This window comes from Euprymna scolopes, chromosome 37 (assembly GCF_053919585.1).
Source record: "Euprymna scolopes isolate OS-2025 chromosome 37, ASM5391958v1, whole genome shotgun sequence".
NCBI lineage: Eukaryota > Metazoa > Mollusca > Cephalopoda > Sepiida > Sepiolidae > Euprymna > Euprymna scolopes.
The window spans coordinates 62,438,350-62,451,324 of record NC_136518.1 but is presented as its reverse complement, the minus strand read 5'-3'; the positions used below and the strand labels follow the sequence as shown (position 1 = coordinate 62,451,324).

The following is a 12,975-nucleotide window of genomic DNA, read 5'->3' as shown; positions in this document are numbered from 1 at the left end:
GTACAGTAATACAAACCCCATTTTTCTTTTTGCCTCCTCAGATGCTCAAAGTTAGAGGAGGCAAAATTACGTGTTTCGCTGAAACGATTGTAATGGGCTGAGTTAACACTTGAAGTTGTAAAATAAAAGCATATTTAGCTCTACTAATATATTGAGCAGTTTTTATCTTGTTTTTATCACTTTTACCTCTGAGTTTATGTGTGTGTGTATATATTTTCATACTGAAGAAGACCGAAGATTCAGTCGAAATTGTGCTTTTGAAAGAAACATTTTCGTTTTTTTTTTGTTTTTTTTTTCTCGAAAGATTGTTTTTTTGTATTCCTACACGTCAACACATAGGAAATAAATACAGAAATGATATAAACATTTATATATTTTTCATATTGATTTCTCTCTCTCTCTCTCTCTCTCTCTCTCTCTATATATATATATATATATATATATATATATATATAAAATTATGGGACAATTCCAATATTTTTCTCGATTCTGGTTCAATTAGCGATTCTCTTCTAAATTCCTGATTCCTATGCATTTGTTGATACTAATTCTAACATAAATTTAAAATGTAGAATTTTTTCATTTAATTTTTTTTTAGAGGGATAGCAGTTTTCATTTGCTTTGAAATATAATTTTCTTTTTAATTTGATAAACGTCCTAATATTTTCCCAAGATTTTAATAAATTCATTGCAAGATTTTCATCTATATTTCGCTTGTGCCATTTTTTTTTTTTTTTTTTTTTTTTCGTTATTCACTCCTCTCATTTTCGGTAATTTTTGTATTTTTTTTTTCTGTTATTTTTATATTTATGTGTAAATTTGAGTTTTATTGATAGTTCAAAATCAATAAATACCATTTGTGCAAATTAAAATTTTCAAAAAAAAAAATTTTTTTTCAAGAATCATTTTTGATATCGGAAATTACACTTAAAATATTTTTGTACCGATTCTGATATTCTAAAAAGTTCCAAACGATTTTTATTCTTGATTCCAATTAATCTTTCAGCACTAATGCATCTCTATCTCTGTTTATATATAAAACTCATTTTGTGTGTGTCTAAATTTTTTTTCTATGAACTCCAAAACGGCTGGTCCCAATTTTTTTTTAATTTCTACACAAATGTACTTTATGTATCTGAGAGTGTTCTTAGGTTTTGTATCGAAATGCCTCTGATAAGCATCGATAATAAAAAGAAAAAATCTGGTTAAATACAGAACAGTCCGATTTTGTCCAAAGTTAATATCCTTATACAAGTGCATTTGAGAAGTTTTATCATTGCACAAGCAAAAGAACTCGGCATATAAAATCAGCAGTAGGTTCTTTGATATAGCAGGGGCGAGTTTGGAATAAATATTTCTGTTTAGAGCACAATTGAAGCATGATACTTGCACTTTTTTGCATTGTAAACTTTAATTTAAGCCATTAGATAAAATCAACAGTAGGTTCTCTACAGTGCAATGAATTTTTATTGCGGACTAAGTCACTGTGAGAAGACATGTGAAACTTCCCCCCAGTGCAGTGTGATGAGTCCCCAAGTAGAGCAGGCAATAAATCGGATTTGATTGACAAATGGGGAATTTTACCGATTTGGATGACAAAAATTATTGGATTGTGAAACATTCGTTAATCATCATTCACTCCCAAACAGCGTTTGGTCTCCCTGCTAGTATATATATAAGTGATGGGACGATTCCAATACAATTACAGACAACGCACATTCTTAAATCTACCACCTTGTTTCTTTTTCTGCCCTTGAACAACACAACAATAATATACTGAAACGTAAGAAACATTTCTCACATGAAAGGATTTTCTTGGCACTTTTTTTTTGTGTGTGTGTGTATGCGCGCTATTGAATCAAATTTCAACGTATTTTTATTAGTCGATTGTGTTGGGAACATAATAGAGTCGATTGTGTAAGACAAACTGAAGTTTGAGCTTTTTTTTTTTTTTTTTCTCTCTTACCAAAAGTCAATTGGAAACTGTCCTTTTTCCATTTATCACTCGGAACACAATCAATAAAGCAAATGTTTTATCTTGACGAACATAGACAGTTACAAAAGTCATTCATTGGGGATAGAATATAAATAATATATGTATTTAATTGTGTGTGTGTATATAATATATATATATATATATATATATAAATTTGTGTATACATAGTTGTATATTACTATGTACAGGTTTCACTCATGAACTAATCAATCGATCATTACAAATTTTAAAGCACATATAGTATGGATATATTCAGTTAAAGTTTTTAATTTTTTTTTTTTTTTTTAAAGAAAAGAATGAAAATGCAGATGACTCCGATTTTTAAAGGAGTGTTTTTAATGTGTCAAAAATCCAACTCCCCTATGAAAATATATATGGCAACTAAGCTACACAGAATATTCCGCGTTTCATTCTCGTGAGAATTCGTCAGGCTTATGCCTGTGTAGCTTAATTGCCACATATATTTTCATAACTTACTATCTTGCTCTACCTATGTATTTAGCACTGTTGAAGTAAATACTGAAAAATTTACGCATAAATTATATCTTCATGTATTAATTTATTTGATTAAATAAAGTAATCATATATAATATATATACTTCTCCATAGATGACGGAATGACTTTCATATATTAAATATGGTGTCACGGTCATAACCAAAAGCCACTTCAACTTCCGGTTAATACAATGTCTAGATTCTCTTTCCTATATATATATATATATATATATATATATATATATATATATATATATATATACAGGGTGTCCCAAAAATGTTGACGTCATTTATGTCAATATCTCGGAAACTACTTGGCGTATCTTAATGAAACTGAACAAATTTTATGTTGAAAATCATAAGTTTTATTAGTTAACCTTTCAAAGAAGAAAAAAAAGATTTATAGATTTTATGACAGATTTCATAATTTTCACAAATGTTCAATATAAGCGTCGCCTGTGACTCCGTACACGTCAAGTCGGTAATCAAACTCGTGCCGAACACGCTGTAGTATGCCTTTGGTAACATTCTCCAGTGCGGCAGTGATTCTCTGCTTGAGTTCTTCAACGTTAGCAAGAAGAGGAGGGAGGGCGACAGACGAGTCCTTTCACATATCCACAGAAGAAAAAATCACGCGGTATCAGGTCAGGTGATCATTGTGGCCATTTCAGCAGCAAATTGTTTTCCTCACCACCACGACCGATCCGTCTCTCTGGCAGGTTTCTATATAAGCTGTTAAAACTTGAGGTCATTTCAACGAAAATTGCCAAAATTATTGACCTCTAAAGTGAAGTAATTTTTTTATTTTTTTTGGAACAGTCTGTGTGTGTGTATATATATATATATATGAGAGAGAGAGATAGATAAGTGAACTTGTCTGTGATTACATTTCCCTACGCAATAACTCTGTCAATTTTAAGTCTACAGGCTCAAAATTTAATATACAGGGTACTGAGATTGGGGGAAATCTTTGATCGGTTTTCGGCCAGAAATTTGGCTGTTAAGGGGTCAAAGTTCAACGATTTGACCCACCAAACTCCTCCACTTTTTGCTCTAAACACTTGAAATTTAAGATATAGATCCCTTGACATGGAGCTAACTTAATAACTTGATTTTAGCCCCAAACAATAAATTTTAAAGGGTCATAATAGGGGTCAAAATTTTTTTTAAAATTTGTACTTCTGCGGTCTCTACCAAATTACTCCAACAATTTCTGGTCTAAACATTTGAAATTTTACATAAAGGGTATTCAGAGATAGGGCAAGCTTTTTAATCGGTTTGGGTCGAAAATATTTTACCAATATATATAAATGTATGTATGTTTTCATGTCTGCCTAAAACTTTCGACAGAGGCGACGGATTTTTACAAGATCAGTACTATTTTGAAGGTCGACCTTTCAGACGACAAATATAAAAAAAATGGCTAAAATCATTAATATCTTCACTTTACACTGGGCACTTTTCTACAGGGGGAGGTCGCTTTTTTTCGCCGATATTTTCGAAAGTCATCCTTTCCTTTCGATGTTCTAGCCTTAATTTAAACCTACGTCACTTCCGGTTTGGCGGTGGTCGTAACAGCAAAGACGTCAGGTTTTTTCCCCCTTTCTTTTCCTCCTTTGCGGGACGGGTTCGAGCCTACCTTCCTACTGCCATTTTTTTTTTTTTTTTTGCTCAATATACACCTCCAAATACCCGGGCAATGCTGGGCTTAAATGCTAGTATATATGTAAAGGTCGTATTTTATTTGTTTATTCCCGATATATAGCCGTCTTGTCATATGTTAGTAAGGAAAATTGCTAGACGAGTCCATTTTTAATAATTAGGATAATTGAAAAAGCAAAGAGCAACTCTATCGTTTCCATAATGATAATTTTTTTATACCGATTTATACGATTTTTTTTTTCATTTTGCTTTTTTAAATTTCCCCATTTTAGAAGTTTTCTCTTTTTTAACCGCCCTGATTCTAATATTTCATATGAATCTTATTACAAACACTGATTTGTTTTCTATCATTTTTGGTGGATGGTTAGTGTTAGAGGAGTGTACACTAATACAAATTACTAAACTTTCATTCTAAAAAAAACAAATTATAAAACGTTACAATCCTATTTTTTCATTTCTAACACAAAACATTTTCTTTAATTTGTATAAAAATTAAATTCTTAACAATCTTTGTATAAATTTGTAAAAAAAATTATTTTTTTTATTTTTCAGCTCATGAAACATTTTCACCATGAGATTTTTGAGCAAATTTGCTTTGATAGCAACCATCACATTTGCAGTGATCTTACTCACTTGGTACAGGTGCCCGGTCAACAAAAAAGATGACAATTTCTTTAGGTAAGTACACCACTTCCTGCTTCTTCTTCACTTCCCTTTCATGCCAGCCGATACACTTTGAAGAATACATTAAAATATACATCTTTTAAATGCTTGTTGGTATTTACCTCCCTTTTATTGCGAGGAGATGTGACGCAAGGTCTAATGGTTGAGCCCCTCAGTTTTTCTCAGTAGGGGCCGGGGTTCAAGCTATTAGCAATAAATTCTCTTTTACAACGAAAAAAAAAAAATAAAGCTTGGGATAATAGACGTTCTATAACTATACATAATTATACAACACAAGCAAAATCATTAATTCAAAGATGACGTAGAATAGCTGGGATTGAGGATTAAGAATATATCCGCGATTTGTATGGATAACATTTGATACTTTACGTTGACCTCTTCCCTGTCCCCAATTAAGTTTTGTCTTGTTTGATTATTTATTATTGTTTGATCATTTTGTCTAAAACTTAAATTTATTGATACAACTGGCAGGACCCATGTCCGAGCGTTGCCCTAAAAAATTGAAGAAACAAACAATAACCCTTGGTGGTAAATTAACCAGAAAGGCTTTTATCACCCAAAATGGTATACATTTATTCAGGATATGGCAGCTTCCTTCAGGTTTGAGAGACTATGGATACCCACGTAAAGTGGGTATCCATAGACATGTGGAATCTAGAGATGTGGAATTTTTTTGGCAAGAGTTGCACAATCTCCAACCGCACTTTTCCTGATTCGGTATTGTTAAATACCAGTGGTGTTTAGGACGACTGGAAACAATGCTGAGATAAGCGGAAGGACATACAGTACTTAGAATTCCCAAATGGTCTCCCATCTAGTACTAGCCAGGCTCAATATTGCTCAAGTTTAGTCATCTGACGAGAACCAGTGTATCAACATGATTATCCATGATTTTTATTTATTATATATATATATATATATATATATATATCTGAAGTAGTTGGTGGGGACAGGATATTTTTATGGAAACATAAATCGAAGAATTGACTTCCCACTAACGAAACAGCTGTAATGGAAAAAAAAATCCAGGAAATAAACGAAGGTTATAAAAAAAAAAAGAAAGCGTGAGTCTTAGAATTTTCAACAAAATTTTGCACTAATATATATATATATATATATATATATATAAAGTAATCTTTGGAAATTCTCTACTAAACTCCTCTCTTATATTTTGGTCTCGAAACTTGATATGATATTTGGGCCTGTGGTACACTTTCTATTTGGGTTTTAGTAAAATAGCTTCTAAGTGGTCAAAAAAAAAAAAAAATTAGCCTGGCATATATCAATTATCTCTATTTCTTTCTGCCGCATGTGCTAATTAGCAGGTTCAACGTTTTTGTATGGATTTAGGTCGCATATTTATGGACAAGGCTAAAAAAGATTGTTTTGGTGTCGATTCTAGCTGATGATAACCTAGCCTCCCTCCCCCCTGACAAAGGATCGATTGAACCTAGTAATTCACTCCGGTTTATCCGTTCTCTTATCAATAAGTATATTTTGGATTTTTAAAAAAAACTTTTGTACAAACATTAGTCATGGTGAGAGTAAATTTTTGGTCGAACAGATTTTCCAGGGTAAATGCAGTTGCCTCTCTAGAGGGGATTATATGCGTAAAATTGCCAAAATCGTTCGTCCGTTCATTTGTTCACACTTTTCTCAGTCACAAATCGGATATTTTTTTAAATTTTGCACAAACATTAGTCATGGTGAAAATAGATTTTTCACTCGTGGAGGGGGACCCTGTATGCTCGGCTTTATTATTTTTTATTATTTACACTTTTGAAATCATTATCTATTTGGTACAATATGATAATCAATAGGGAATTGGCTGTGTAATAATAAATATGTAATAATAAATACGAAATCTGCATGAATTAAAATTTTAGTGCATTGTACAACCAGGGAACGCTGGACAGTCTGCTAGTGTGTGTGTAATATATATCTTTTTTACTAATCATTATCGTTTTATCAAGCAACTCGAGGATAATATTTAATGAAATGATGGTGGGATCCTTCTACCGCTCCAGAACATATCTCACTACTGATGCAATTCTCTATCTGTATAAAAGCCAAGTATGTCCAAGGATGGAGTACTGCTGCCACATCTGGGCAGGCGCTGCTAAAAACAGCTTATCCTGCCTTGACAGAGTACAAAATAGACTTCGTGGTTTAGTGGGGGATGCCCTTTTCTCTTCCCTGCAACCTCTCTCCCACAGAAGAGACGTTGCGAGCCTGTCTTTTTTTTATCGCTATTTCCATGACAGGTGCTCGTCTGAGCTCCAATCCCTCATCCCTCCTCACCAATCTTTCACGAGAAACACCCGTCTGGTTGAAACTACTGTCAATAATTTTCCCCGCTCTTTATCTGTGCCTAAATCCAAACGTAGATCCCATGAGCAAAGCTTCTTTCTTAGAACTGCACGCCAGTGGAACTCTCTGCCACTTACCTGTTTCCCACCTGACTACAACTTGGACGTCTTCAAGTCCAACATAAACAAATTCCTGACAAACCACCCCCTTAAGTAAGACACTCTATCAAAACTCCCAATCCTAATGATTACTACAATACTATCTCATTGATTACTGTACACGCAATAACCCTTATCCCTGAGTGGCCTTCGGGCCTTGATAAGTGGTGACCTCCATATAAAAAAAAAAAAAAAAATTATGAAGAATGTTATAAAATTGAAATTGATTCCTTATGAGGACGGTTTACGGCAAGTATTTTTTAATAATGGATTTTAAAATAACCAAATTGCAGTCTATTGAGCGGCAGTCCTATAGTAATATGTTCACAGATGGAAAATTTGTACAAAATTAATAAGTAGAAATATTCCCTGACAATACTACGCTAGAAGTTTTCTCGGAAACTACTGAGCTGATCTGGTTGAAATTTCGTATAAACGTTTATTATAAGGATTAGTGTCTAATGCAAAAATATGCACAGTTTTAATTATATTCAAGCATCAATTTATATATATAAAAGACAAAATGTGTGTATGTTCGCTTTTTATGTATGTTTGTAAAAGGCTTTTTTCGCTGGACTTCTCGGTCGGCTCCTTTCTTAAAACTTTTTATATCACGTTTGAATGATAATATCTAAGAGTTAACGAGGGCCGCCTGTCTATTTAATTTGCTCGACTTTGAAAAGATAAATATTAAACATTTTTCGATCGCCGCATGTGCATTAAGCTTTTTTGTATGATAAAAGCGAAACTAATTCTGGCGGCATTTTTCCGGAAACGTCCAAAAGCAATCAGCTTTGATCAATGTGGAGTTTCTCCTTATATCAAACAATTACTATTCAATTTGGACAATCCCTTTTTATGGGACACTGGTTTTCCTCACATCTTGGGGAAACAAAAAAAAATTTTAAAAATCCTACCCTGCAGTAAATAAAATACTGCCCCACAGTCAAAGTTCATCTCATTAAGAACGGACACCTGCCAAGTTTTAATACTTAAATAAATTTAAACATGTTTCCATTACTATTTCGTGGTAGCCCAGTGGTTAACGTTGCACGTTTTTTTTCCACTTTAATTTCCAACTTTGACTCATACTTACCTACAATACTTACCTACAAAAATTTTTTTTATTTTACCCCCCCCCCTCCCGACACAAACACCCGGGTGTTTTGATTTACCCAAAACCACACACACCTTCAAACACCCGGGCAAAGCGGGTACCCCCCCCCCGCTAGTCTATATATATAAAAGACAAAATGTGTGTGTGCTTTTGCATGTCTCGCAAAAATTTTCAGCAGAGGTGATAGTGCATCGTTAAACTGGTAATCGTTTTAAACCTTGACCCTTCGGAAAACAAATATCGAAAAATTGGCCAAAAGTACTAATTCCTTCACCCTCAACTGGCCGGTTTTTACAGGGAGGGGTCGTTTTTTTTTTTTTTTTTTTTTTTTTTTTTAAGGCTTCACCATGTTTTGCAAGTCATCGTATCATATCAATTTATTGACTTTCCTTAATTTCAATGTTGTGAACTTCCGGTCCGTCGATGAAGCATCGGTAACACGTCAGATTTTTTACACTTTCTTTTCCGCCTTCACATCACAGGATCGAACCTGCCTGCCTATCACTTTTTCTTTTTTTTTTTTTTTTTTTGACACCTCTCTCCATGTTGGCCCTCCCTGCCCTTGCTACTACTATTTTTTTAACACCTCTCTTCACATGGGCTGTCGAAAAATTGGTCAAAAACATTAATTCCTTCACCCTCAACTCTACCGTTTTTTACAAGGCGGGGTCGGCTTTTTCATCAACATTTTCACAAGTCATCATCTCCTTTCGATTGACTACCCTTAATTTAAATGCTCGCAACTTCCGGTTTCACCATGGACGCATCAGCTAAGACATTAGGTTTTTTTGGGGTTTTTTTTTTCACTTTTTAGTTTTCCTCCTTTGTTCAAGCCTGTCTGTCTGCCTACTATCACTTTTTTTTTTTTTTTTTTTTTTTAAAACCTCTCCCCGCCGGGGTTCCTTACTACACTACCTTGACACACCCGGGCAATGCCGGGTACCCCCACTAGTTTGGCATAAAGCACTCCTAAGTCAACAGCCTATAACTTGTGCCCGTTTTTAACGGGGAAAAACGTCCAGTATGTATGTGTATATATGTATGTCAGGTTATGTCATATGGTACTGGTACCATGTAACCCAATACTATCTGCCTCATGGTCGGGTCACGGGCGACTAAACTGGTACCCACCCCCACCAGACTTGTTTGGTGAGGAGGGTGGCTAGTCTCCCTGATGGATTAAAAACAAGACCTTCCAAAGGGCGAATGAACCCTTTTTTGGGGTCAATGGCCAACTAACACCGTGTGTGTTTGTGTGTATGTATGTGTGTGTTGGGGTGGAGAGGACTCTTTTAAGCCGTTGGTGAAGACAACTTTTCTAGGAGACGCAAATCTCTGATTAAAAAAAACCATAAAGCGGGAGACCAGTACCCGCATTAAGCTGATCTGCAGTTTAACTTGTTGCTGGCTATCTTGCTCTTACTTGTGGCTAGATCTCAACATTTCGAATCGAGAGAGAGACTTAGCTCTCGTACAAAGCTAAGATTCTGTAATATCATTTGTGTATGGATACTCCCTCAGGGATTTGTCTATAAAAATGGTCCTGTGGCGATGGAAAAGTTGTGACGCGTGGAGGCTTGAAATGCTGGAAGCATGTAATAATTAATCTCAAAGACCGTCTTCAGTGTCATGCCTGCTTGAGCGTGTGAAGGCACCAGTAGGACTTAAAAAAAAAAAAAAAAAAGTCATTTTTGGGCTCATGGACTTTAAGTGTCTGAGGGAGTGGAACTCGTCTGACAAGACGTTGAAATCATGTATGTATGCATATGTGTGTGAGCACACAGATTTGTTTCCTTTGTTCTTTCTTTGTCTCTCTTTGATTAACTCAATGTCTTTCTAACTTCTTTTTTCTGTAGTTGCTCATTGTTGTCTCTCTGGCTTTTCTCTCTTTCTCTCTTGCTCATGGTTAATAAATGTATAATCCTCAACGTATAAACCCATCCCTCCCTCCCTCCCCCTCCACTTAATCCTCTTTCCTCAAAGCATATGACGTAGCAAGCGTGGATTCTTCTATGGATTTACAGTCAGGACTCGGTAGGAGGAACCTTCTAAACGCTCGGATTCATTTGTGGAAATTGTTTAATTTCAATCCTAAAAGCACAATGACTAGTTACATCAATTGGTCAAGCCTTCCGAGTTGATCCGACCCAGACATGGTGTCACAAGGTGGTCAAATCTTTTCATGCCAATCAATAGTGTAAGGTGATGGGTCAGATGCTTTGATGCCAATCAATAGTGTAAAGCAAGCTAGTCCAGCATCGCAATCCTTTTTAAAACTACACTACTCAAATGTATTACAGGAATAGATTTTAAAATAAAATACGTGATGTCAGTCTGCTTAGATTTAGTGCCTCTACTCCCTGCCTTAGTCTACTCTTTTTCTGTATATCCTCACCCTTTCGTCTCTCTGTTTCTAGCTATCTGTTTTGTATCTTTCTTCATTTGTCCTTCCACCTCAACGTCCCTCTCTCTCTCTATCCCTCTCTCTCTCTCCTACCCTCTCTCTTTCTTTTGTCTTGCCAGCTCTATCTCTCTATCTCCCTGCAATCACTCTGCCCCCCCCCTGCTATCTCTATCTCTCTTTGTCTCCTGTCATCTCTCTATCTCTCTCTGTCTCCTGTCATCTCTCTATCTCTCTCTGTCTCCTGTCATCTCTCTATCTCTCTCTGTCTCCTGTCATCTCTCTCTCTGTCTCCTGTCATCTCTCTCTCTGTCTCCTGTCATCTCTCTCTCTCTGTCTCCTGTCATCTCTCTCTCTCTGTCTCCTGTCATCTCTCTCTCTCTGTCTCCTGTCATCTCTCTCTCTCTCTCTGTCTCCTGTCATCTCTCTCTCTCTCTCTGTCTCCTGTCATCTCTGTATCTCTCTCTGTCTCCTGTCATCTCTGTATCTCTCTCTGTCTCCTGTCATCTCTGTATCTCTCTCTGTCTCCTGTCATCTCTGTATCTCTCTCTGTCTCCTGTCATCTCTGTATCTCTCTCTGTCTCCTGTCATCTCTGTATCTCTCTCTGTCTCCTGTCATCTCTGTATCTCTCTCTGTCTCCTGTCATCTCTGTATCTCTCTCTGTCTCCTGTCATCTCTGTATCTCTCTCTGTCTCCTGTCATCTCTGTATCTCTCTCTGTCTCCTGTCATCTCTGTATCTCTCTCTGTCTCCTGTCATCTCTGTATCTCTCTCTGTCTCCTGTCATCTCTGTATCTCTCTCTGTCTCCTGTCATCTCTGTATCTCTCTCTGTCTCCTGTCATCTCTGTATCTCTCTCTGTCTCCTGTCATCTCTGTATCTCTCTCTGTCTCCTGTCATCTCTGTATCTCTCTCTGTCTCCTGTCATCTCTGTATCTCTCTCTGTCTCCTGTCATCTCTGTATCTCTCTCTGTCTCCTGTCATCTCTGTATCTCTCTCTGTCTCCTGTCATCTCTGTATCTCTCTCTGTCTCCTGTCATCTCTGTATCTCTCTCTGTCTCCTGTCATCTCTGTATCTCTCTCTGTCTCCTGTCATCTCTGTATCTCTCTCTGTCTCCTGTCATCTCTGTATCTCTCTCTGTCTCCTGTCATCTCTGTATCTCTCTCTGTCTCCTGTCATCTCTGTATCTCTCTCTGTCTCCTGTCATCTCTGTATCTCTCTCTGTCTCCTGTCATCTCTGTATCTCTCTCTGTCTCCTGTCATCTCTGTATCTCTCTCTCTGTCTCCTGTCATCTCTGTATCTCTCTCTCTGTCTCCTGTCATCTCTGTATCTCTCTCTCTGTCTCCTGTCATCTCTGTATCTCTCTCTCTGTCTCCTGTCATCTCTGTATCTCTCTCTCTGTCTCCTGTCATCTCTGTATCTCTCTCTCTGTCTCCTGTCATCTCTGTATCTCTCTCTCTGTCTCCTGTCATCTCTGTATCTCTCTCTCTGTCTCCTGTCATCTCTGTATCTCTCTCTCTGTCTCCTGTCATCTCTGTATCTCTCTCTCTGTCTCCTGTCATCTCTGTATCTCTCTCTCTGTCTCCTGCCATCTCTGTATCTCTCTCTCTGTCTCCTGCCATCTCTGTATCTCTCTGTCTCCTGCCATCTCTGTATCTCTCTCTCTGTCTCCCGCCATCTCTCTATCTCTCTCTCTGTCTCCCGCCATCTCTCTATCTCTCTCTCTGTCTCCCGCCATCTCTCTATCTCTCTCTCTGTCTCCCGCCATCTCTCTATCTCTCTCTCTGTCTCCCGCCATCTCTCTATCTCTCTCTCTGTCTCCCGCCATCTCTCTATCTCTCTCTCTGTCTCCCGCCATCTCTCTATCTCTCTCTCTGTCTCCCGCCATCTCTCTATCTCTCTCTCTGTCTCCCGCCATCTCTCTATCTCTCTCTCTGTCTCCCGCCATCTCTCTATCTCTCTCTCTGTCTCCCGCCATCTCTCTATCTCTCTCTCTGTCTCCCGCCATCTCTCTATCTCTCTCTCTGTCTCCCGCCATCTCTCTATCTCTCTCTCTGTCTCCCGCCATCTCTCTATCTCTCTCTCTGTCTCCCGCCATCTCTCTATCTCTCTCTCTGTCTCCCGCCATCTCTCTATCTCTCTCTCTGTCTC

General features: G+C 37.0%; 1 protein-coding gene across 3 annotated transcripts in view; it reads left to right on the top strand.

Moving 5' to 3' along the window:
- The window catches only part of LOC145261208 (D-glucuronyl C5-epimerase-like), a 366,752-nt gene that overhangs the window by 240,786 nt on the left and 112,991 nt on the right, over positions 1-12,975 (top strand). For all 3 annotated transcript variants that reach the window (XM_080119550.1, XM_080119551.1, XM_080119549.1), the window contains exon 2: positions 4,706-4,831. In XM_080119550.1, the coding sequence (XP_079975676.1) occupies positions 4,725-4,831 (107 nt within the window). In that variant the 5' untranslated portion in view covers positions 4,706-4,724. The remainder of the gene's footprint in view (positions 1-4,705; positions 4,832-12,975) is intronic.